Source organism: Nymphaea colorata, chromosome 4 (genome assembly GCF_008831285.2).
Source record: "Nymphaea colorata isolate Beijing-Zhang1983 chromosome 4, ASM883128v2, whole genome shotgun sequence".
Classification (NCBI taxonomy): Eukaryota; Viridiplantae; Streptophyta; class Magnoliopsida; order Nymphaeales; family Nymphaeaceae; genus Nymphaea; species Nymphaea colorata.
In genome coordinates, this window is record NC_045141.1 from 14,851,125 (window position 1) to 14,876,232 (window position 25,108).

The 25,108-nt window shown below is 39.3% G+C and overlaps 3 protein-coding genes across 4 annotated transcripts; 1 reads left to right on the forward strand and 2 right to left on the reverse strand.

Moving 5' to 3' along the window:
* The first annotated feature begins 398 nt into the window (after positions 1-398).
* On the forward strand, positions 399-2,676 carry LOC116253597 (ATP synthase subunit b', chloroplastic). Its single transcript, XM_031628503.2, has 2 exons — positions 399-1,274; positions 2,421-2,676. Exon 1 carries the CDS (start codon positions 590-592, stop codon positions 1,244-1,246), a length of 657 nt encoding a protein of 218 aa, XP_031484363.1. The 5' UTR covers positions 399-589; the 3' UTR covers positions 1,247-1,274; positions 2,421-2,676.
* Positions 2,677-3,237: 561 nt separating this feature from the next.
* On the reverse strand, positions 3,238-7,402 carry LOC116253596 (U11/U12 small nuclear ribonucleoprotein 25 kDa protein-like). Of its 2 annotated transcripts, XM_031628500.2 has the most exons (5): positions 7,000-7,398; positions 6,771-6,870; positions 6,362-6,461; positions 3,926-4,008; positions 3,238-3,829 (listed from the first exon to the last, which is right to left on the reverse strand). In XM_031628500.2, the coding sequence occupies exons 1-5, from the start codon at positions 7,151-7,153 to the stop codon at positions 3,577-3,579; spliced, it is 690 nt and encodes a 229-aa protein (XP_031484360.1). In that variant the 5' UTR covers positions 7,154-7,398; the 3' UTR covers positions 3,238-3,576. The 2 variants fall into 2 exon arrangements, with proteins under 2 accessions (XP_031484360.1, XP_031484361.1); XM_031628501.2 differs by lacking the exons at positions 3,238-3,829; positions 3,926-4,008 and adding an exon at positions 5,527-6,278 and having other exon boundaries at positions 7,000-7,402.
* A 15,255-nt stretch (positions 7,403-22,657) lies between these two features.
* Positions 22,658-24,670, reverse strand: LOC116252148 (60S ribosomal protein L7-2-like). The gene is made up of 7 exons (XM_031626235.2): positions 24,552-24,670; positions 24,216-24,401; positions 24,034-24,131; positions 23,471-23,528; positions 23,311-23,390; positions 23,137-23,239; positions 22,658-23,055 (listed from the first exon to the last, which is right to left on the reverse strand). Exons 2-7 carry the CDS (start codon positions 24,399-24,401, stop codon positions 22,840-22,842), a joined length of 741 nt encoding a protein of 246 aa, XP_031482095.1. The 5' UTR covers positions 24,552-24,670; the 3' UTR covers positions 22,658-22,839.
* Between the last annotated feature and the right edge of the window lie 438 nt (positions 24,671-25,108).

Consider the following 25,108-nt stretch of genomic DNA (forward strand, 5'->3'; position numbering starts at 1 on the left):
AGACTCCATGACAAGGGAAAGGAAGAGAAACTCCATGACAAGGGAAAAGGAAGAGAGACTTTGCTTTTTTTAAGGTGTCTTCCTGACTATTGTAGAAAACTGAAGCCAGGCAATAAGCTGAGCTCACTCTTCCGGCGTCACTCTTTCAGGGGTTTTACTGTTGCTGTTAAGAGGGCATGCTTATATTCGATGTAAAATATTTTGCCTTAAATATGGTATTGACTTTATTAAATATTCCCCATGGGTGCTTAAGCTTCACATTGGGATGGATTAGAAAATCCGGCTCCAAAGCCAACTTTGGGGTCGGGGCAGGGAGGAGCACAACCCGATTCAGTGTCGTCAGAATTCCCTGGACTCCTAGTCCTGGAGCAGGGAGGGCCGGCCCGCCGGGGAGAGCCAACGGCCACCATTCGTGCTAAAGAATGTGTGGCACAGGAGAGGAGATGGACGGATAAGATCCCATACCACCACCACCCTCTTCCCTCCTCCTCCTCTTCCACCCTCTTCTTCTCTTCATCGGAAAGAAGGAAAGGAGGAGCAAAGGAGAAGCCACGAACAGAGCAGCGCGGAGACTGAGTGAAGAATCCCCATGGCGACGAGCATCCTCATGGCCAAGATCCCAACCAAGGCTACCACAGCCCCACTTCCCCAGAAGCCCAGGTGCTCCCCTGCGACCACCCTCCTCCATGTTCCGCAGGAGGCGGTCCGCCGCCTCATCAGCCACCCTCATCTCAGGTCCGCGGCGCTCTCGGTCTCGACGGCTGCGGCCGCCTTCTCGGCTTCGTCGGCGTTGCCGGCCCTGGCTGCGGAGATAGAGAAGGCGAAGCTCTTCGACTTCAATCTGACGCTGCCTATCATCGCGGCAGAGTTTCTGGTGTTGATGTTCGCGCTGGACAAAATCTACTTCACGCCGCTCGGGAAGTTCATGGATGGGAGGGACGCGGCTATCAGGGAGAAGCTCAACAGCGTGAAGGACACCTCTGCGGAGGTGAAGGAGCTGGACGAACAGGCGGCGGCGATCATGAGGGCGGCCCGAGCCGAGATATCGGCGGCGCTCAACCAGATGAAGAAGGAGGTGTCGGCAGAGGTGGAGGCGAAGCTCGCCGAGGGGAGGAAGAAGGTCGAGGTGGAGCTCAACGCTGCGCTCGAGAACCTCGAGAGGCAGAAGGAGGAGACCATCCGGAGCCTCGACTCCCAGATCGCGGCCCTTAGCGACGAGATTGTCAGGAAGGTCCTCCCCCTCTAAGAAGCAACACTCCACTCCAGCTTCGTCTGTACGTAATTCTGTTATTCCTCCCCTCCTCCTCCTTTTTGCTTTTAGGATTTCCTTCCCTTTTCTTTGTTACTCAATTCCATTCAGCTTGATTGTGTGGAATTGTTGAATGGGCATAAAATCTGTAGAAAAGCGATGATTATAAATGCGATTCTGACATTGCATTGGATATCTCTATCTCTGCCTCTGAGGCGGTATTTGTATAAACGAGGCATTGGGATGTTTAGAATTATGCATTTTGCTATGATTATGAGCTGAGATGGGGATCGAATTGAATAAAAATAGAAATGAAGAAGAAGACGATATTATAGTTGCTACCAGCAGGAACTCGATGAAAATGTCTTGCCTCCGCTCTTATTTCAACTGCCATTTACATTTCGATGTTCAAAATCCATGTTGTTGAGCTACATTTCTGTCTATCAAATTCATGTCCTTGAACAACTATAGAAATAAGTTTGATCAGTAAAAAATAATAAATATCTTTAGAATTCTCTTTCAAAATCCTCTTGTCTCAGTTCATCTGGTCTTTCATCTGTCATCTCTTTCATCCTTTTTGTTTGAGCCTTATTAGTCCGAACTCCGAGTTATATTGATGAACGACAGATATCGTAGGTTTTTCGAATGTTTGCTGCTAAAGCTTTGTGACAGTAGGACTTGGTCTTTTATGGGCAGCAAGGATTGAGATAAGGGTTGCAAATTGGCGACCTGTAAAGGGGTTTTGCTATATTTGGCTATACTGTAGCTTCACACGATTCTGCTCTTAATTTTATATAGTTAATCCAGATTGGAACTGTTTCCAACCCTAGATGGGACACAATATGGTGGCACAAGTTTTATGCACATTTCAAAATTTATTCTTTTAAGTATTCTTTGAAAATATAAACTCTGTAGGTTCATTCTACACAATTCAATGCCAAAAAACTCATAATCTTAGATTTATTTTTGTGCAAGTATGTTCCACGCGTCCGACCCCGTTAGATTCTTTTGCTATCTGCGGTTCTTACTTCTTGCACCCATGGTTGATGTTACTTGGACAAAAGAGACAAATATATTGATGTATAGTTTGGAATTGACCCAATCACATAATTATTGTGGACTTTTTATTGGATGGCTTTTGTCATACAACGATACCCTTCATGTTGTTCAGTGATCAGCTCAAAGGCACCTTTTACAGTAAGATTGAAGGACAACGGCCATTCCTGAAACAGCATCTCGTGTTCAGAGTTGTTCTTTGAAGAGCATAGTCCATTGGAAGTTGTAAACTGAATGCAAGAGAAGTTGTAGCGGGCCGCTCTGGTAGGATAAGTGGTGCCATTTTCGACTCATTTGCCAAGAATGAAAACCTCAATTCACATCACATTATCCTAATTTATAAACCTTAACTGAATGTGATTGGTTGCTTATGGTTTAGATTAGAGAGAGAGAGATTTATGTACTTGAAATGAATGCGCGGCATGGCACTACTAAGATTCTTAATGTTGCTTTTAGTTTATCGTGTGTATACTACACATAGGGAGCCTGTAGTAAATATTACAACTAAGAAACTAGACAAGCCACTAAGAATGTGTTTCATTTCCCTTTCTTGGGATGATATAGGAATAGGATATCCTGTTTCTGATATCTCAAGTAACAGAAAGAACAAACGTGGCCCCTCCTCAGGCCGTGTTTGTGTCAAACAGAACAGCATGTCCTTTCAGCGGCGTTGTTTCGCTGTTCGAAGAACGACCATTCTGCAGACAGCAAAACAAACACCCTATAATGCACTCCTCAGTCCTCTCTGTCATAAATCTGAATGAAACTGGTTTTAAGGGTGATTGGTTGCTTTTAGTTTATGACTTTGAAGAGAGAGAGAGAAGCTAAGATTTTCCTTCAGGCTTTGCGGCTGCATTAGCTTGCTCAGGAGGTTTGCACCCACGAGATTCAAACCAGGGACTGACCTTCTATTAATCACTGGTCCAACCAGCTATACCAAACCTCAAGATCCCTTGAGGCAATTACTGTTTCTCAGTCAAATATTGACAATAAGACAGCTCAGAGTTGGCAGTTGTATGCAAAATTCCTTATATAATTTTCTGGAAATTCAATCTCCTTGTGTGCAAAACAAACTAAGCATCTTTTCTTTGTGTTTCTTTTATGATGAGAAACCCTGCAATCCCAAGTGAGTCCCGATCACCAATGCTTACATGGACAACGTCATGAGAAAACACAAACAGCAGATTGGGAGGGTTCAGTCTTGATCCAAAGTTTTGAACCTGACACCCTTCACATTCCCCTCGTACCGCCTCTTCTTTCATTGAGGAAAACTAAGGCGTTCCATAGAACTGAGGTAATCTCAGGTCTTGTCGCTCACCGCTTAGATGACTATTGCTGGCTATTCTTTTGAAGTATCCCTTGCCTTCTGATTGTAGTCTGCCCATGAACCATAACCTCCAACATGAAAGCCATCCTCTCAGAAAGTGAGATAACTTGAATCCGTTCTGCTCTATGATGTCCTCGTCATTCCCATACTTCTCACCATCTTCATTCTGTCGTTTGTCATCAAAACCTGCTGATGACCTGGTATCGATAATGAAGGCTGCTAGTCATATTCTTAAGCGGTAACTTTATAAAGCATAATCGTGGTCTCTGAACAAAAATTAATTGCGTATTTACCTTCTTTGCCTGTGAGCTGCAGTATGCTTTTTAGGCCGGTCCTCCGGAATATGATAAAGGGACAAATGTCTCATGAAATTAAGCTGCATAATCCATGAAAGAACCGACCTGGTTTAGGCTTCAAAAATCTACTGAAAAGAAAAAAGAGAAGCAGAAACAAGTTTTATCCAATGCCAAAGTTTATACTGGACGGTGTCTATCTACCTCACATAACAAAAAACGGTCATAATAAACATTACAAAAATCAAGCTTGTACTATGTAGAGTTTGGAAACTTACACCTGAATCCTGCCTGTACTCAAATAACAAAAAGATATTTTTTCCACTTCAATCGTTGTTTAGACAAATGATTTTATAATTTTATAGCTTCATGAGAGAATATGCGTTTTTATCAAGTTTTTGAGATCATCAACACGTAGGTCGAATCCAGTGTATGAATTACTATCGTTAGTTGGAGACACCCAATAGGAGATGATTGATGTCAAGAAATCTATGGTGGTGGTACTAGTTATGCTGTCATGCTATCAGTTTTTGCAGCTTTCCAAGACTCGTGTGCCGTGTGCGCCCATGTAGCGCTCACACACATTGGAATAAAAGCACACCTAAGGTTTTGTTGAAGATACAATGGCTCCTAAGTTTTTGATGTTGTTAAAAACCGAAACATTGCATGGTTAAAGAAATTTCAAGTTTGAGTGGCAAAGTTTCTCATTCTTTCTATCCTATAAAAAGGATGTAAGAAAGGGACCTTATTTTTTGAATAAATTTTGAAAATACAGTGCAAAAATTTCAAGGCAGTTCTAACTTCTAACATTGTTAAGAAGTTGGGTCCAATCTAGATTATCAACAAAACTGTAGCTGTGTTTTCTCTTTCTGTGTACCTGTCATTTTAAAACTAGGCAACGTCTGGGATGGACTGCACACAGGACAATGTCATAGACTCGCATGATACGCAACGCCCACAAATTAGCTGAACTAATTGTTGAAGGGGCTCAGGTTTGCCATGCAACTCATGATTTTGAAGTTCGATTCAAGCATTTTGTCCTCCGAGAACTCAAAGCAATAGTCACCTTGAAAGGCCTGATGCATTATCATCTGCCATGTACTTCACAGCTTTCGAGAGAAACAACCTTACTGCCTTACTGGTACTGGATAGGGTGTGGACTAGCTTAGCTTAACAGGCAACATCGATTCAGTTGGTGCCAGTGGCGAAGCAAGTAAAATTTGCGCTGATACTAATTTTAAAAACTTTCATCTTTTCAGGGTCAGAATCTATATAATAGCGCAAACGATTAAAAAGTAGTAATAAGAAGATAAGGGAAAATTTTGTGGGGCTGGTGTGTATGTGGCTCCGCTACTGGCTCGTGCAGTCAGATCGAGTTCTTTGAAAACTTCAATTCCAACAATTGAAATGAAATTTCCATATAGCACTCTGTGGAAGCTGATTATATCATGTACGAGTTATAAAATTACAGAAGAATCGGACATCTTTTTTATCCTCCAGTATGAGGCTTAACTGCTCAAGGGAAGCTGCAATTGTGTTCACTAGATCTCCTAATAGGCAAAAAGGTGATCATATACGTAAATAACTAATAAACAAACAAATGCAATTAAATGGTGCACTCCACTAGCAAAAAGACAATAAAACTGCCTTTGCATGTTTAAAATGATGACCCTGTCTTGCATTTCTAATAATCACACTGCCCCATTCACAATTGCAAATTGTGCAAGTCAAATCCATGGTTGATTTGTTCCCAAATGCATATTTGAAAGCGCTACTCTCAGCAACTTGTTCTCTAATCAGTTAAGAATGAATACATGGATTTCAACTTTCAACCGTGCAAATGTTGATCACGAGAATATGCTTGCCTCCTGCCAAGTATTTGGTCCATACAATGGTGCGATGACTGGCGACATAACAAAAAAGCTTGTCATGGGCTGACCCTATATGGTAAGACGGCAAATCAGTGAGGCCTCTGTAATGAATGCAACATGGCATTGCAGTCTGCTCCAAATACTGCAGTTTTTGATAGTGTGAGTTGTTTTTGTTGCTCCAAGATAAAATATTTTTCCCCATAAAGAAACAAAATCAGTTCCGATGGTTTTGCAAGTAGTGGGATCTTCTCCTCAAATTGCACATGAATATGCAATTATCATTTCACTTGGCATTTGAACCTCATGCGCAAATCAATTTGCCTTTTAGTGTAGTTAAACAAGTGCCTTACTGCCTGCTTCTCATTGTACCTTTGGGAGCATTGTTAACGTTGTTCAATCGACAGCAAGTTCACTACATCTTTCTCATGTTCATCAGTTTCTAACCATGAAATACCACAAATCTCCAATTTTCGAAGCACAACCTACCCACATGCGTTAATGAGGACAAAAGCATTACACAAAAATCATCAACCACCAATGCAGAGTCAAAGTACTTTGTGCTCACCTGATCTCCATCCCTGATTCCAAAGTCACGGAGGAACTCTTTGTCATTAATTAGCTTGTAACCCTCATAGCACAGGCAGAAATGTCCCCAAACGTGAGACCTGCAAGCACCAACAGCAAGAAGGGTTGTCATCCATCGCCTGAGAGATACCAACTAATGCATTTTGCAGCAATGGACCATTCTTGAACATCATGGCAGAACTCTTCGTTTCGGCACGTGCTAATGGCCACCTTAGCCAAGCCAACACACAAAACTTCTCATGCAAATGCGTGATTATACAGTTGGAGATGCCAATGCCGAAAGAATCACGAGAATGGTTTTTGATTTTTCTTTATTTTACTCGCAGAAAGATCGATTGCATTTGAAGAAAGGCCTGGCAAAACCAGAAAAAATAAAGAAGCATTCCTACCACGAAATCTTGCGATGGTCCTCCTTGGGAGATTGATTAAACACATCTTCCACAGCTTGCTTGAGCTCCCCAACTGAAGCTGTCCTAGCAACTTGTACATCTGAAAGAATCCACAAGAACTTCAAATGAGAAGACAAGGAAAAGAGGCTGAAGAAACCAACAAAACCTCCCTAAATTCAGACCCAAGTGTGAACCGAGAAACAGAGCAAGTGCCCTGTAAGTTTCATACCAAAGCAGGTCCCGTCCAATTTCAGGACAGTGAGCTTCAGGAGTTGCCGCTGCTGCGGGAGCTTACAATATGAGAAACTCTTCCGGGGAACTACCGACGCCGCAGACCCTTCGATTGCCCTGCCAAGCGCAGAGCCTTCTACGATGCAAGACATTAGTTCTTCTGTTCGTTGTATCTCTCTTAGAAGGTGATCGTTTAGCAATGGGGTTCCATCCTCCTCCAACTCACAACAGCAACACAAACTTAATATAAGGAACAGCAACACAAACTTAATATAAGGAGGAGAAGACTTTCGTGAAAGGCCAAGGAGGAAGGAATCCTCCCCATTAATCCCAGAGACGGAATCACCCTCCGATGAGAGAGATAGAATGTGGTGGATTTCTTTTCTTTTTTTCCATAATAGTAATAATCAAATGTTGGTACTTTTATGATTAACACGGTTCGGCGGAGATCTCGAGTTCTTTGTTGTGCAGTTGACGAGCTGTTAAAGGGCATAGCGTTGCTTGTCGGCTAAGATTTTCGTTTGATGTATGTTTTTGCTTCTGCTAATGCAGCTCAAAAAGCAAAGGGGTCTTCATGCTTCCCAGGCGCCCTCGCTCAAAAAAATAAAAATAAAGGTTGTTATGATAAAAAAAGCCAAAAAAATTTGTCAAAAATGTGTTGACACTTGAGTCCAGTAAAAAATTTTGTGAAAAAGCACACTTTAACTGTCTTAAGCAGCTTACATGTGCTATTTTTATGGACTATAAAAAATAGCATCACAATATTTTAGTTGATGAGTGTATCATACTTCATTGAGGTCCCGTCACAACCCTCAATTTCAGTAGTAAGGGAAATAAAAGTTTAATGGGTAGAATACATTTCAAAAACCTTTTTTTGGCTCATCCAGCATCCCTTTATCATACAATTTCACCATAATTTTTCTTTTTTATCGACTTATTACATGCTTGATTTGAAGACATTAATCTTTGTTCTTTGGTAGCAAGAAAACTGATCTGAGATGCATTAGCAAGTGCAGTAACAAAAGTTCCTCCCAGTGAATTCATATAACATTTTAGAATATTCAAGGACAGGAGAGAGCACATGGCTTGGAAAGGTTTTTGATCCTTTGCGTCGAATTCTCGTCATTCCTTGCTTTTGTGTGTGCATCAGGAATGCTTTTCCTTCCTTGAGGATCGGCTTTCTCTTTTTCTTTTGTAAGTTGTTTCTTTCTTTTTCTTTTCCACATGATGTTGGAAACTTTATGTTGCAGCTTTGAGCATATATAGTAGGAATCTTGGAGCTTTCTTGCAGAGGGTTGCTCATAAGTGATCCAATTTCTAAATTTTGTCCCTCTCTATTCTGAGTTTTTTGATTGTGTTTGCCTTCGAAAGACATGATAAGTGGAGTTCCATATTCCAATTTCAGATATCCATTAAGTGGGTTTGGTTCTTAGAGCACGGGTTTATTGTCATTATAATAGAGAAATGAAAAAAAATGTTGGATATTATAGGGTCCTGAGAAACGATAATGGCAACCAAAAGTTTATGTAGTTGGGCCGTTCATCTTTTCTCAAAATTTCAAGCCACGTTTTAAAACAATGTCCATCTAAAATTAATCCTTTTGGAATGCAGGGGGCTCAAGGCTGAGGCCGGGTGCCCCCTCCCTCAGATTTTTAAAAAATCAAAATTTATATGTAAATTTTAAATTTTAGTTTAATATATATCAAAAATTTGAAAAGTCATATTTTGATCTCTGCTAAAATTTTTAAACTATAGTTTAACTCCTGCAATGAAAAATTTTTAACGTTGTTCCTAGCGCTTCCTGTCATATATCTTGTATTTCATTCATTTGATGCAAAGTTGTCATCTCAAAAAACCAACGGTCCGATGGTACTGGAACAAAGAATCCATTGATCTAAAATGTCCTGAAATGCCGAATTTTATATGCGATCATGTATTTATAACTCTTAAGAACTTCATAGATTGCAAAATTGGTGTTTTACTTTTGCTCCTAAACATGGAGTTGATGAACTTGGTCATGTTTCACTTTGCCCAAAACGCATGGAGGGAGCAAGAAACAACTGGCAAAGAGCACTAGTAGTGCATAATGAAGCTCTACATGTTGCTTTATTTTGTTATAGGTTGTAGGGACATTTTCAACGAAACCAACTTTATTTTTAAATCAACTGTGACCAAATAATGGCACCATACTAGTAAGGATTTGAAAATTTTGAAGGAAATGGGAAAACCATCCTTTGATATCGTGATGAAATCTGGTGAAGAATATTAGGGAGAATCTCATTCTACCATTAACGAGTACAAGGTTTCACCCACAAAGGTGTGTTCTGAATTTAGAATAACTTTGTTAAGCACTCTTTGATGAATAATAATAACTGCAGTTGTTGATCCTCTAGTGGGTTGGCGTAATGGATGGAGTGGGGTTGGTAGGCGACTAGTTTCCGTGTTGAATTCTCATGGCTTCAACTTCATGTGCTATAAAAAAGGAGACAAAGATATACAAGTTGAAACATGGCAGGAGAACCACTTGATACACCAAAATTAGGCTGCCTAGTATTTGGAGAGATGGGGAGAAGGGCATGGGCTTCGGCCCTTTTGTTGAGTGATAGGATGAAATACTCTTTCTATTAACCTAATAAAAGAAGTGCATTTGTTGGGGATTGAACGTTCATGGTCCAGCTGAACCAATGGCGAGAGACATTTCAGAAATCAGTCTTAAGCATGGCATGAAAAGTGTGAGGAAGTGCATGTGGCTGACTGCTAATTCCATCAGTGGTTGTATAGGCTATAAACTTAACTGTATGTGGTGACACAGGATCGAACAAAGTTAATGTTTGGCATAAAGTAAGGTAGATCCAGTGGCGCTAGGAGCTGAGCCAAAAAATTTATTCTAAGGAACCAAAAATATATAGTTAACAAATTTTCAATTGGCCTTAGGGCAGTGGCCAGGGTTGGTGGGGCTGCCCCATATAACTGAACCCAAGTCAACTGAGGTACAACATGTAAATTCAAAGTTTAGATTGGGCTCCATGCGGGGTATGTTCCTGCATGAAGGCCCCACCTCTCTCCCATTGAGTGGCCCACCATGTACAAGACATGGCGACAAGCTTCCGTTGGAGACTTCCTTCTAAGTCCTTTAAACCTAATTGATGAGAGCTGCAACGATACTTAAGAAGACTGAAGCAGCCTTTGGCCACAGTAAGGCTGAAAAAGTTAGGCTTTGACAAAGCAGTCTTACAAAAAGGAGCTTAAAGACCAATTATTGGTCAATCAAAAGAACTTCTATTTTCTAGATTCTCCTCTTAAGTTCTTCACTAACTACATTACTTCCCTAATTAGTTTCAAATTTTGGCATTTCAACAGGAAGCAGTGACCTACCATGCAACTAACGAATACTTTCGTTTTTAGTATGTGCTAGGAGAGAAAGAGAGAGAGAGTCATCCAATGGGAGCGTTTAAAGTTTTCCCATTGATTCCAAAAACATACTGAATTTTGACTTGTGATGCCCATGATAATTAAAATGTTTTAATATGCATCTGAATTCTTTGGTGCTCTCTTCTCTGCCAAATCTTTTGGGTTGGAGTATAGTGAGAGTGAGAGTTGTGTACATGGGGTGGTGCACCCAACAGATATGCAAAGGAAGAGGAGTTGGGGTAATTGGGAGATTTTAAATCAGAAATGTCTTTTTTGGACTTTTTACTTCACTACTTTTTTTTGCTCTTACAAGAGGTTTCCCTTTATTTATTGACCAGGGGTATTCTGGTCAATGCACCCCCAGTGCATATAACCAGCTTCATAATATAGTAGTCAAGGAACTTGTTAATACCAAAAAAATCTTTGATTAATGGAATTTGTAAAATGTGAAAGGTTAATAACTTAAGAAGGCCAAGCTTGAAGCAGATGTGGAGAAGACAGGAAAGGGGTATGGAAGGGGCATTTGCAAGTTTTGTCAGATACATGAGCGACTCATTTGTTTATGTCGAGAAATGGAAGGGTTAAAAATCAAAGGTCCAATGGCTGATTGAGGACTATAACATTAATACCTCTTCTTTTCATACAATGGTTATATAGAACATTGAGGTGTAGATCATCCTTCATGAAATATCCAGACATAAATAATCCCTTTTTAGTCTATTCCTAAAGCAAGTTCTTATTTTCAAAGTCTGTTTACTGACGCACAAACAGTTGTGAACATTTTTGAAGGTTTACCTTGCCAAAAACTTTTCATCTATTTCTTGCGTCAGTGTTTGAAGGCTAGTTGTATGACTGCTTGTTTATGTTGCTTATGATATACTTTTTCAATGGCCATGTAGATCTAGCCTTAGGAAATCCAGCAAGCTAGTGTAGATAGATTTGAAATTTGGCAGGAGAACAAATAAATTTCTCATCAGCTACCAAGTAGTTGAGATGAAACCAGTGCTTTTGTATTCACACATGCCATGCATGTTCTATCTTAGTATTGTGGAGCAATCTACAAAGGGTTTCTAACTTTCTTGCACTACATTGAAAATTCTGGTTCTTCTTCTAAATAGAGATGGTTTGGCTCTTTTCATTTTTTCCCTACTTGACTTTAGCAAGGTTCAACTGAGTGAGGATTTTTTTTTTATGGAGAATCGAGCAACCTCCATTGAGATACATACTTATATAGTGTCCATTTATCATGCCTATATTTTTTATGGTAGGTCCAATTCAAGACTCTTATATCCCTTGCTCTGTGGAATTCTGGGCAACTTAAGTCATGCAATAGGATTTAACCTAATTCACCTTGTGGTGGATATGACATCTTATATTCATATCCTTTTTCATGTATAGGCTATGTTTGATAGCCTTGGACCTCAGAATTGAGGCTACCACAGATTTTAAAACCATGGATATGTTTTCAGACCCCTCCCCTTAAGACCACAAATTCATGACTTTCACAAGATAACACAGATTTGAGACCCCTAGTCGAGAAATCCACTACTTGTTTAAGTTGTTATAGATTTAACATAATGTAGATTTAAAATCAGCATCACATCTAGCCATAATACATCTTGCTTCATAATTGTCATCAAACTTCTTAATAAGGTGTCAGCTAGTTAGTGGCGAACGCATTTCCAAGATTTACAAACAAAGGAGTGAAGATTGGGATACGAATAAAGAAGCTCAATAGTATAATATGCTTCAACTCAGCTTGCATGAAATTAAGTTTAGCAAACCCTAGGCTCAACCCTTTATGGGTTGTTTCGCATTAAGAACAACATGGTACATGTTCCATGAATATGCCACTTGAAGTAAATTTTTGGGATACTTGTTCAAGTGTTCCATGGATCTACCCCAACTTTGGGGTAGATTCATGAAACACTTGCACCTTCATCCTAATGCCAAGTGCCCCCTTAGGGGTTGTATAGAAATTGGAATAGTTTGTGAGTGTTCCATGCATTTAAGTTGAGACAAATTCAAGAACACTAAAACTAGGTGTCTATGAATTTGCCTTAATTTTTGGGATAGATTCATAAGACACTCATAAGTATATGTGTTTGTGTGTGTGTTAAGATGGATAGCACTCTTCGGCATGGATGAAGCAAAAATAGATTGGTTTAAAGTTCACCAGAATACAACGATCTTCCAAGACCACAAAAAACTAATTAGCCTTCTTGTAATTAGTTTTCTGCAAAGAGGTAATCCATTTAACATTGAATTTTTCTGTGCTCAAGCCCATGCATCCATGTCATAGTCATAGAGTGCATGCACACACACAAAACAAAGAAATTCCTCCAGGCAGCCTCTAGAAGGAAGCCGATTAACCTGTGTCCCGGCCCAAATATATAACTTGCTAGCCAATACGCCACTCCAGTTTCATGCTCTTATGCCCAAAGATCTTGCACTTAGATTCCAGAAAAGGGGCTTAATCTGATCTTCTCCACTATATTACTTTAATTAATTTCCAAGCTAAATGTCATTACTTCAAGGAAATGTAATAAACATCTCAAAAATACCAGTCTATGTGTAATATGATACAGTATTTATAACCATGTTTATTATTTTCAAAGACCATGCACGTAGAATTCCAGACAAGGGGCTTGATCTGATCTTCTCCACTAGATGATATTACCGTTAGTTAATTTCCAAGTATAAATGTCAAGGAAATGCCTTAAACATCTCAAAAGTAATAGTCTCTGCAATATGATGCAGTATAACCATGTTATTATTTTCATTCTCCCATTCATACATCAAATATTTCACAGTCAATACAAATGCTCTACACGCGCTTAGATGCATATGTCTGATCATGCCCTCATGCATGCATGCCATGTGATTCTGATTACATTCTCTCTCTCTCTCTCTCTCTCTCTCTATGTATGTAATGCGTGTGTAATTTTGCATGCCCACTGTTGCTTGCAAGAAAATGGCCACCTGCATGTGTGTGCATGTTCCTCTAGAAAACACAGTAAGGGAAACAAGGATGTGCTTCATTAATTAAGGACTCAGGAATAGAGACATATATCGAGTCGTTCTCACACTCATACACAGATTCATGAATCTACTGACCTCTCTACAATGATTCAGTCTCTTCTTCATTGCATTCATCACATCTCCGTCCAAAAATCTGCAAGAGAGAGCAGTTCTATGAGAAAGCAAACCGCGATAACCAGCTTATAATCCAAGAGAGCTGAAGTAAATAAGGGCATTGCTGATCTTCAAAGCCGATTTAGTTTTCTTCAGTGGATGAAGAAATCCCAACGGCAAGCTGTCCTAGTTTACGTGACGCTTTGTGTCCAGAGGATCTTCAGAGTTCAGACGAACATGAAATCTGAGATATGTTGACAAAAGGAGAAAGGAAGAGAAAAGGTATCTCTAGCAGTCAACCAGTGATATTGGCGCGGCTCAATCTGAGATCGTCTCTACGTGTTCCCTGACGTAGAAATCCGTCTTCGGATTGAACCTCACCAATATTGCTCATATTCTGCAGAGAGCTTCCACCCACTGAGAGAGAGGGAGAAATATATATGAAACAGCCATTGGAGGCCGGCTTCTCGAAGCCTGAAGAGCATCAGATGACACCATTAACATGATAAGACCAACAAATTAACGTGGAATTCCAGGGATGGATTCAGAGGATGAGTACCAATGAACAACGAAGAAAAACGTAACTTTTTTGTGGGATTGATTCAGTCAGAGGATAATACCAATGATCAACGAAGAAAAACGCAACTTTTTTGTGGGATTGATTCAGAGGATAATACCAATGAGAATCATATGAACCCAACGGCTTAACAGACGCATATCTAATGGGTAACCTTAAGCAGAAGCCAGTAGTAAAGGACGAAAAATAGAATACGAGACACTATTTTCTGCTTTCTTTGACCAGAAAATTAAAAAAAAGGAAGATGCAAACAACCAGCAAAGTTATTAGACTGATCATAGAAGTTTAAGATATCAAAGCTCCAAATAAATTGTCAATGCCAAAAAATGATGGACATAATTCAATTCAGAGAATCCACAACTACTCAAACCTAACACTGGATCAAGAACTATTGAAGTCTGGCTTTTACTTGTTATTAAAGGCATAGAACAAGAAAAAAAATAACATTCAAAATCCAGTTGCATCAGAGGGACAGACTCCAGATTTTACACCAAAAAAACGACCAGAAACCAACACAGTAAACATATATTTCCAAGTTGCCTCGTTTCAAACATCAAATAAATAAACTTGACATTGATCTTTCTTATCATGGATTCTAGTCAAAATATAGAATCAGATCATAAAAGTATAAAAACTCTTTTGGATATAACTCTATTGTACTCAATTCTTTGGAGATGAAAGGGAAAAACATGCACTTCTTTGTCAGTCTTCTTTCTGTAGCATTGCAGGTTTGTTGTGGGGAGCACTGCAGCATGTACCACACATCCAAATACGGAGGAAAGAAGAACTGTAGTGTAGGAATCCTCATAGGAGGAAGGTTGTGATGGGTGATTGTACAGGCAGAGGCTCCAGTGATTTAAAGAAGCTCTAAGAGTGGGATATTCGCCTGTGGTGGGTACAATAATGAGTCAGCACCAACCTTCGAATTTTCTAACATTAAAATAGAATGCACATAAAATGCAAGCACAAAGAGACGTATATACACATAAAAAATAGCGTTCTTTCAACTGCTGCTGCTGCCACTACCACCACTCCTGCAACTATTAACTATTACTCCAAGAAGGAGACAGTATAGGCAACATGACACCGGTATGTTGGTTGCCCTCGACAGAGACGTGAAAAAGGAGGAGAAGAGTGAAGGGGAAGCTTCTGATGGGGAGTACGGCTACATCTGCTGCTGCCTTGGTTAAAGAAACGGAGGGGACAGCGGCGATGGCGCTTCATGAGAGGGCGGGTGAAGGGGAGACAGCATTGGGGATTGGCCTCCGGCCCAACCTTGCATTCGATTATTATTTATCATATTTGTGGTTCTTTCTTAATATCTTCTTCCTTGATGCCTTTTCTTGGACGTGATTTGATCACGATATCCCGAGTGGCCTCACTCGCGTGCTGTCTCTTCTCATTATCTCTCTCTCTCTCTCTCTCTCTCTCTCTCTCTCTCTCTCTCTCTCTGGTTCCATAACCAGAATAACAGCAAACCTACCGTATATATATATATATATATATATATATCTGACCGTTACAATTAAGTTAAGAAAATTTTATGAACCCTCCCTCCTCTCTCTCTCTTGTGCGTATAACTGAGTGTGAGTTGCATGGTCTGTTAGGTGCACACAACCCATATACACCAAAAAAAAAGAGGAGATACTTTGATCAATATTTAAAAAGAAATGTCTTTTTATTTTTTTCATTTTTTTATTTTCATTTTTATCCTTACAAAAAAGTTTTTTTCTTTTATTGACCAGGAGTATTTTCATCATTAACTATACTGGCCCACGAAAATTTTGTGTACCAGTATGAAAGTACATAACCAGCCTTGATTACACTTGGGTCAACCACGTTGAACGAGTTAATAAGCTGAATATGGGCCAGCTTGCTATGATCGAGCAGTACCTAGCACGACCAGGTTGTGGATTGTACAAATTTAGCTCGTTTAAGCAAGTTCTCAAATGAGCTATTATCGATCTGCTTGACACTAATTTTTTTGGTATTCATTTGTATCTTAACGAACTTCCAAGATCCGAAGTTTAAGCTCGGTTTGTTATATTAATCAAACGATTGAGAAGCGCAAACAAGTTACGTTCATTTCTAAATGTCTCCATGCTTGATGCTTTACACGAGTTAAATTCAAGCTACCACTGAGCCTGAACATGTCTTGTTTACTTCGGCTAATTTACCAGCCTTATCACGCAGAAATACTCATTTATGTACTATCTTTTTCTTTTAAATAGGAGGCCGCTACAAACTTATAGTCAGAATTTTAGTTTGTCTTAAAGAAATTCAAATTCATCCAATGTTTTAGGTTGTCTTAAAAGTTGAACCATGCATAGCAAAGGCAATTCTTATAATCAAATCAACAACGTAAGTTACACCTGCATGAGAGAACTACAGATCACACTCAAATTTTACTGAATAACAAGAGCTTTAATTACTCTGAATGGTGATAGGTTTGGAAGGGCTGCCCTTTTATTTAACTGGAAGTGCAGGAGAATGTTTGTTCTTTCAATTAAAATTGGATATTGGGTGGTATCTACCAAAATCCATAATAAAGTTGGTGCATTAGTGTATTACTTTTTCAACACTCTTTTTCGTTCCAAAGGGCGTAACATAGCTGGTTGAACATGCGGTTAGGTAGAAGACATGTCGTCAGTTCGATTTTCATGGATGCTTCTCCCCTTAACTGTAAACAATGGCATCGTGACATTTTATTTGATAGTGTACCATACCCCACCCAGATTCGGACACAGCTCATGATCGTAAGGACAGGGGGGATAAGGGATCTTCCAGCCTCTTTTCTAAGCAATGGGTTGTTAATCTCTTGTTTCACCTAGAGTGTGTTATTTTTTCTTTTTGGCGCCAAGAGAACAACTGAGACCATGTCACCTCCAGCTGTTTGAGTCACCCAGTAAAGTAAACCATATAACACTGAAATTGGCAAATTGTTTGCTAATAAGAGTGCATTGACACAACCATATGAAACTAAAGGCTCCCATGGCAGGGCAACTTGATAAGGTAAAACAGGCAGGCGTCTGTTCTCTACACCCAAAAGAGAAAGAGTTCAAAAGCCAACCTAGTCATTCAGTTGTATCCCGGTCAAGTGACAGGACAAAGAAGAAGAGTATACAAGTAAGAGTTCGAACTTCTAGAAAGAGAAACACCTGGAGAGTTCTGCTGCATGCTACTCCAATGGGCAGACCAAGAAGTGGGTCAGAGGCTAACAAAAAGGGACAGTCTTAACTCAGGCCAGCCAAATGATCCTGCTCCTCTGTAACCAAGATTCAAGATCACACTCGAATAACATGTACCAATAAAACAGGACATGTTCCATGATCCTAAATCTCGGGCTTACAAAAGGAATGAGTGCTCAACGTGCGTTTGATGAGATTATGGATAGCTCCCTTGAAGACCGAAGCACTCATTTTGTGTATGCACTTTTTCTTCCATAATGAGAGATCTGAAGGTCATCCAAAAGCCTTCTCCCTTTAGAAACTGAATGGTGGTGAGTGTTCCTTTTTGTCTAGAAGACTGCATTCTCAAGTGCGAAAAGAAAAGCTCCCCAAATACCAAAAGCATCTCTATAAGCATGAGCTCTAGAAAAGCACTAAAATTAATAAAATAACTGGTGCTTCCATCATGCACACTAGATTCATTAAAGTTTCTGCCTGCATGTGTGGTGCACACGTACAGATGAAATAATTTTGAAGTCTTGGAAGGGAAAGACCTTTCTGCATCAACACCTTGTGACTTTCCGCAGGTGCATCATCAATACCTACCATTTTGCTTCATCAAAGCTAATTATAACAATGTTTATTAGTTTGATTGCTACCCAATTTATGGATCTGGAAATTTTTTCCTAATGCAATTTACTTGATAATTCAGTTCCCTGAGTTCACAAAACAAAGATCAACTCCAGCTCTATCTTTTGCTTGCTTATGGCCCTTCAAAGTTGGATCCCGCACCCATCAAAGCCTATATATATAGTTCTTTATCTAGTGCTTCAATGACAGGCATTTTCCAATGGTTTACTGTAATTTGCAAAAATTGTGGTGCTTTTATGAGTTGCATCAGTCCCTGTTGTTACTTTTAAGACATGAAGTCTTCATGCAGCAAATGTTCATAGGCAACCCTGCAGTAAACCATGTGCAAACTATATATAAGGTTGTGCCTCCACATAGATCAAACTGTATCTCATGTCGTGAAAGGACACGAGATATTGCCATCAGTGGCTCGATACCATGTGAAGATTGAAAGACAGGATTGACAACAGAGAACCCATCAAACCTGAACGTGAAATGAGTTTCTGAAATATACTGCAGCATGAAAAATCAACTAGTGCCCTTCTTTGGAATGTCAGCTTTCATGCTGTAGATTGATTTACGTAGAACAGAACTCAAGAGTTACAGATAGATTAACGCAGCCAGGCAGCAACCGGCGTGAACCAGTATTTTGTATCCAATTCAACAGAATACAAGAACAATGAAAATTATCTAAAGATGGAGGAACACATCTCCAGAGAAACAGTCAGCCAAATTGAATTCAATGGCTGATCATCCTCAAAAGCTTGGTGTTGCAATCTCTTTTTCCAGTCCCAAGGTGACCATAATCCCGGGGTTTTCTCTTTTAAACCCGAAGTGGAAGCAAAATTGTTAATACAGAGTGGAAAAGAGTCACGAATGGATCACCAAAGAAAAGGAACCAGAAGGCAAAGCGATGCATTGGTGTATATTCTAACTCTGAATGTCAAACGGCAGTCCTCCGAATATATAGAACCCAACCGATTCCCACAGTAAAGAAATCCTGGAAGCACATGTATGTTAGCGGAGAAAGATTGTAGCACCTGCATGCATGCATGGAAGGCATCCCTAAGAGGAAGTTTGGTCAACGAACTTGTATCATAATTTTCCATGAATGTATTACAAAAATTGGGTAAACTTCATGCAATGTTCAACGGATACGCCTTGGTTTTTTGGGTACGTTCATAAAACACCTGTTCTACTAACCAAAGGCCTCCTAAGGGATACTTGGCAATAGGAAGACTAACGCATTAATGTTCGAATAATGTTTTTTAATATTTTATTTTATGGAGCTAGCTCAATCTTTAGGAGAAATTCGCAAAATACTGTGTTAATGTTTCTATTCTCAAACGGCCCTAAAAAACACAGCCTTTCCTTTTATCACAAAATAAATAACCCAAAAATGTTTTTTATAGTTATTTTGGCTTACGAAACTTGAATGAAAATAGTGAACAGATCTGGATGATCAAGTTCTTCTACATGTCAAAAAAGTTGAAAATGGCAAAAATATTTTTGGCCTAGTATATCATTAACTTCTTACTCAAGCATGAACCTGTAATTTCTGAAAACATAGGCCTGTTGTGTAAATAGTTGTAAACTTTCGGCATGTTTTTGTAATGTTTTTTAGAAATTTGTAATTTTGATGGAATGGATTGGATTTAAATAGGTCATCAAAATGGATTATTCAAAAAAGTAAATATTGAAAACATTAGCCTCCCAATTAAAAATCAGATAGGCTTTCAGATTTGGATTCAAAATTCTTTCAACTACATATCCTAATTTCAAATATCTTACGTCTTGAGAATTAGCTCTTAACATATCATAACGTGGTTCAAATGTAGTTTTATATTTAAAAGTCACTTTAGTTTCTGGTTGTAAATTTAAAAATCGAATTAGGATCAATATGAACCTTTTCTTCATTCTTATTTGCATCAGAATTCGAATCAAAATATGCCAACATCCAATATATTGGATATTCGTTCTAACCCCTTCCAATAAGATGGGTTGTTTGGACGGTACAATAGCAAATAGTATTCGATAAGGTAAAGTGAACTGATCCAACTATGTTCACTTTCCTTTATCGAATACTATTTACTATTGTACTATCTAAACAACATCTCTTATTGAAAGGGGTTAGAACTAAAATACCTTTTTTCACTTTTACAACCACGAAAACTCCTTTCCAGATTTTACATCCAATTGTGGGAATATGATAATTTATTCATGAATGATTAGATAAGATATTGTACCAAGGGCGTATTTAGAGTATACCGAATCAGTATAGCTATCTTTCCTCTAACACAACAATGTTGTTTCAAGCAGCATCGAAAAAAATAGTACTGAATTCCTTTCTTGTTCTTTGTATAGGCCTAAGTGGCATTCAATGGAATAGAAAATTCCTTGTAATATAATGTTTTACCGGTTTCGGGATAGGCTGAAGATCTTGGTTAAGGTGACTCGATGGCTTTTACTTTTTAGTTATATTTAGTTAATTTATCTTATCTAATAATTCATGAATGAAATTATCATATTCCCACAATTGGATGCAAAATCTAAAAATTGTAAAAGTAGAAAATGGTATTTTCGTTCTAACTCCTTCCAATAAGAGGGGTTGTTTGGACAGTACAATAGCAAATAGTATTCGATAAGGGAAGATTTCTAATTACAATACACATAAATACAAATTGTTTTATGCTATAACTATAAATAATAGCCTAGAAGATAAATATACAATTGATAGGGATCAAAATCTAGTTAGAAAATATTTGGAATTGAGAATCACCAATTTTTACCTACAAACAATATTGAAACTAGTACTAGTACGGGTATCAAAACTTTCATTAATAATAATAATAAAAAAAAAAACTACTAAGACTGAGACCAATAAGGAAAAATCCAATTCAAAGTTGGATCCGTTGACATTCATAAGGGGTTATTTGGCAATTGGGGGAACAATATTTCGCTGCTCCTATTCCATTGGCGTTTGTAAAGTATCTGTCAGCTCCAGCCTAAACTCTCTCTCTCTCTTTCTCTCGTGCACTACAATAAAATGATTATGACTCCTCTGCACCGTTCAAATTGGTCTCTAGCTAGAAGGCACATAATTTATACAATCTTTATGTCACCTACTATCAAAATAACAAAGTTTTAGTTGTTTTATTTTAAATTTGTCCACACTAATGTGGTTTACACGGTTGATTTCTCAAAAATTAGCTAATATCTCACAAAGACAGAACTTTTTAACTGATTTTAACGTTTTAAAGATCGAGCACCCCACCCAGCCTCTAAACGTTTAACCCCGCATCGAATTGTACAAGCGATTGACTTTATTCCAACCGAGTTGGCCTATAAAAACAGAATATTTTGCCAGATTGTTACCATTTCAGAAACCGATGGTGAAAATGTGATCAGAATTTGATACCCAAAAAAGCGCAATAAAAAATACAGTGGGCACAATGAGTTTCAAAATGGTGTAAACAGCCAACATTTAAGGCCTACAAATGACGATGGCGTGTCACATGCACCACTCTCTCCTTCAGCTCTCGCCCGGCTTCAGCCTCATCAGGCGCCCTCTCTGCCCCTCCGGTTCTTTCCCGTCCGTCCTCCCCTCGCCTTTCTCCCTCTCCCTCTCCAAATGCCTGCCCATTCCCCCAGCTCCCCTGGTGTACATCAGGGCATAGATGAAGTATTTGTACAACCACCAATTAAAGCGTTGCAATACTGTCGTTTAGGTTCATGGGACTACCACTAAACATGGAACTAACCACAAAAATCAAACCCCAACACTTTTTCTGTATGTCCATCTACCCAACCAGCTATGCCCTTCCACAACTCTCTCTCTCTCTCTCTCTTCTAGATTTCAATGCAACTTTCAGACTAAATATTTTTCCCTATAGCAGTTCAAAATGCATATACGAGCCATTCCGTAACCCTTTGAAGGAAAGAGAATAATCTGGAAAGAAGAAGCTGATACGCGTTTTTTACAAAAGGAAAAGACGAGATTTCCTCATCAAATAGAAAAAGTGGGTTACATATCTGCAGAATTCATTCCCATAAATCCTCGTTCCGGCTTTATCACAACCAGTCTGCCGGCTTTTGTTCCGTGTTGCTCTCCTGCTACTTTTTTGTTCGGCTTTGTATTTCAAACTCGAGTTGCTCTCCTGCTACTTTTTCTTCAGTTGCACCAACCTTATGCCTGGTGCAACTGAAAAATTATCCAGCCACTTTACCGAACATAATTGGACAAGGAAAACGGGCCGCGTCCGGACAGAGCATTTAAAGGGCAAACATAAGAGCCATTTATAGAGGATTCATCAGATACTAGTAAAACATTTAATTTTAGAAATTAATCATCTTTCTAGACTTCCAAAGCACGTAACAGGTGGTCATAATAGTTATCCGAAGTAATTAAAAACTATCATGATGCAGAATCTACGCCCCTAAAGAAATCTAATTTTTTCAGAATTCTAAACACAGACCAACCAAGGATATGTTAGGCTGTTATTCTTTTTGTATTGCCCATCCTGCAATTCCTGCCACTTTCAATGGTGAAACAAATCAATAACGTCACCATCACTGGTCAGACAAATATGAAACAACAAAAACTTCAGACAGGTAACTTTTGAAAAAACGATACAGATCCCACAACCAAGACCTAGACCATCGATGACTGTACAAGACGAGGATGAACAGTCTCGGTTAAACTAGATACTGGATAGCAAGATCACGTTCCCAACATCTAATATTGAAAACAGTTATATCTCTTTAAGGAACAAAGATACTTCAACACAAGAGAAAGGTATCTCATTTAGCTATAGAGCATCAAACAAACAAAAATCTCCCCAAGGAAAAAAAATATACTAGTCTTAGAAAGAACTGATGAGTCAAAAACCAATAGCGAATTCAGGATAGAAGGAAAATTTTAATTCATCCGCCTAATCAACTCGTTGATCTTGTCTTCACGGTTACCAGCATCACCTCCCTCCACGTAATGATTTCTCTTCTTCTTCAGGCCACCAGATGGAGCACTGAGCTTGAATGGCCACAGGAAGTTGTTTGCTTCCTTGAAATGAGGGCCCACAGTCATAATCTCGTGAATAAGATCTTCGATGCATATTATCCCGAACTTACCCAAGGCCTGCAATAAATAAACAAGTAAAGATCTTGAGCTACAATTCTAGCAGTAAGACCATGAAAGGAAAAGGTAGCAGGAACAAACCTGCTCTATAATGGCATTGTCCGTCAATGGAATCCGTTGGTTATTCAATTTTCCAAATCCCCTCTTGTAAATCAGCTCCTTCACGCTCTTCAAATTAGGATAGCTGCAAAATGCACAATATGTGAAGTCTATGAAAATGGAACCTTGAAAGTAACAATACAGAGAGGGACGTACCCATAGGTCACATAAGGCTCAACCTTGTGTAACATATTCATAGTAGCCTTGTTCACCTTCAGGAAAACACCATTGAATATCTACATGGAAAAAAAAAGTGTCATCCGTCACCTGTATACAAGAAAAATTGGAGAAAAGAGCAGTGGAGAATTGATTCTACCTGGCGCAGACGCAACAACTGCAAAATCTTTCTAGTCTTGGGATGCATAGCGTTGATACTGTACAAAAAGCATAGATAGCATAAATATGAAGCACTGAAGCAATCCATGAAAATCATAACCAAATAAGCCAACACGAAAGATAGCAAGTCATGCCAACTTCTTGAAGGTGGGCCTCGTACTTATTTGCAATAGATCAAACAACGTTAAAGAATAATGTCGATTTTCCAACTCATCATCAGGAAAGACAGAAACGAACACTTGCTTTTAGCACAAGCACAGCCTTTATAATCCATTTAATAAACAAATTCCACCAATCAAAGGTAATCCCATTTTGCATCACATGCGTTTTTTGGCTCCTAACAATAAGATACCAAGAAAAAATCACTTGGAATAAGATCCGCCACTTCAGTATTTCAATTGCAGTTTCAAGTTAATATGGTTGAATCAGCAAACAAGTACTTGCATTCACGACTTCCGCAGGCAATTCATACTTATAAAGATGAAAATCAATTAAAAGAAAGTTAAAAAGAGACGGGCAACAAAATAGAAATGGAAAACATACCCTCTAATCCTGATAATGAAGAGCAACTTCGCTTCCGGATTAACATAAAAGCCTCCCCGCAATTTCGCTTCGCGCTTTAATCTAATCAGTTCCTTATCCTGTCATCGAGTCCGATCAGCATCAGCCCTCGCGGCAAAGATCCAATAGAAGACAGAAAGGGAGCAAGAGTAACACAAACTCACATTCGCCTCGTACTCTCCCGCGTATTCCTGAGCCCTCTTGAAGATCAACTTTCTCTTCTCAGCGTTTTTCTTCCTCGCTGCTTCCATCACTTGCTTCTTTGCCAGATTCCATTCCTCAAGCCTCTTCTGCTTCTTCAACACAGACTCCGGAACGACGGCGGCTCCACTTTTACCGTCTTCACCCATCTGCAAACCCGATATCAAGATAAGGTAAAAGAAAGAACCACGGATTCCACGGGCGTTCGGACGAAGATCAGATTAGTCGGACACGGAGTTGCCAGTATCAGATCTCACATTCCACAGGGGGAAAGAGAGAGAAAGAGTACAGGGTTTTACCTTCACGGCGCTAGGGTTTTCGTTGCTCGCCTCCGCGCAGAATGGCGGAGGCGGGTGGCAAAGGGGTACTTACCCGCGGCGTCTCTTCATTTGAATGGCTGAGATTGCGTGGATGGCTTGGGGATTTGTTCTTATCCGTCCATCTGATCGTCGAAAATGAAGTTGGGACGTGGTCCAAATCCGGGAGGTGGGGACGCAAAACGGGTCGGGTGTGGCCCCGAGTCAAGTTTGCTCCAAAACTGTTTCCTGCTCCAAAGTCCAAACTTCGGATATGGACCTGTTTTTTATGTCATAGAGAAATCACTTGTTCCGACCCGATTCGTAATGACCTTCGAGCAATGCCTACTCCCTCTTTGGTAAAATAATAATATATTTTATGAGAGTTTTATGTTGTTATGTGTTGAATATTATCAGATGGCCAAAAAATAAAAATCTGTTGCCAAAGAAAACTCACATGTCATGACATGAACATTAGTGATAGTATGTGACAATGTTTTATAGTATTTTTAGCCACGATGCAATGATTAATGATGCTTTTAGCGACAAAAAAAATTATT

Coding starts and splice junctions, on each gene's coding strand:
- LOC116253597 (XM_031628503.2), top strand. CDS start 590: ATGGCGACGAGCATCCTCATGGCCAAGATCCCAACCAAGGCTACCACA.
- LOC116253596 (XM_031628500.2), bottom strand. CDS start 7,153: ATGTCTTGCATCGTAGAAGGCTCTGCGCTTGGCAGGGCAATCGAAGGG. Junction 6,871..6,999: donor ATTGGACGGGACCTGCTTTG/GTATGAAACTTA, acceptor GGATTCTTTCAG/ATGTACAAGTTGCTAGGACA. Junction 4,009..6,361: donor GAATCAGGGATGGAGATCAG/GTGAGCACAAAG, acceptor TGGATTATGCAG/CTTAATTTCATGAGACATTT.
- LOC116252148 (XM_031626235.2), bottom strand. CDS start 24,401: ATGGGTGAAGACGGTAAAAGTGGAGCCGCCGTCGTTCCGGAGTCTGTG. Junction 24,132..24,215: donor CGGGAGAGTACGAGGCGAAT/GTGAGTTTGTGT, acceptor ACTCGATGACAG/GATAAGGAACTGATTAGATT. Junction 23,240..23,310: donor GAGCCTTATGTGACCTATGG/GTACGTCCCTCT, acceptor TGCATTTTGCAG/CTATCCTAATTTGAAGAGCG.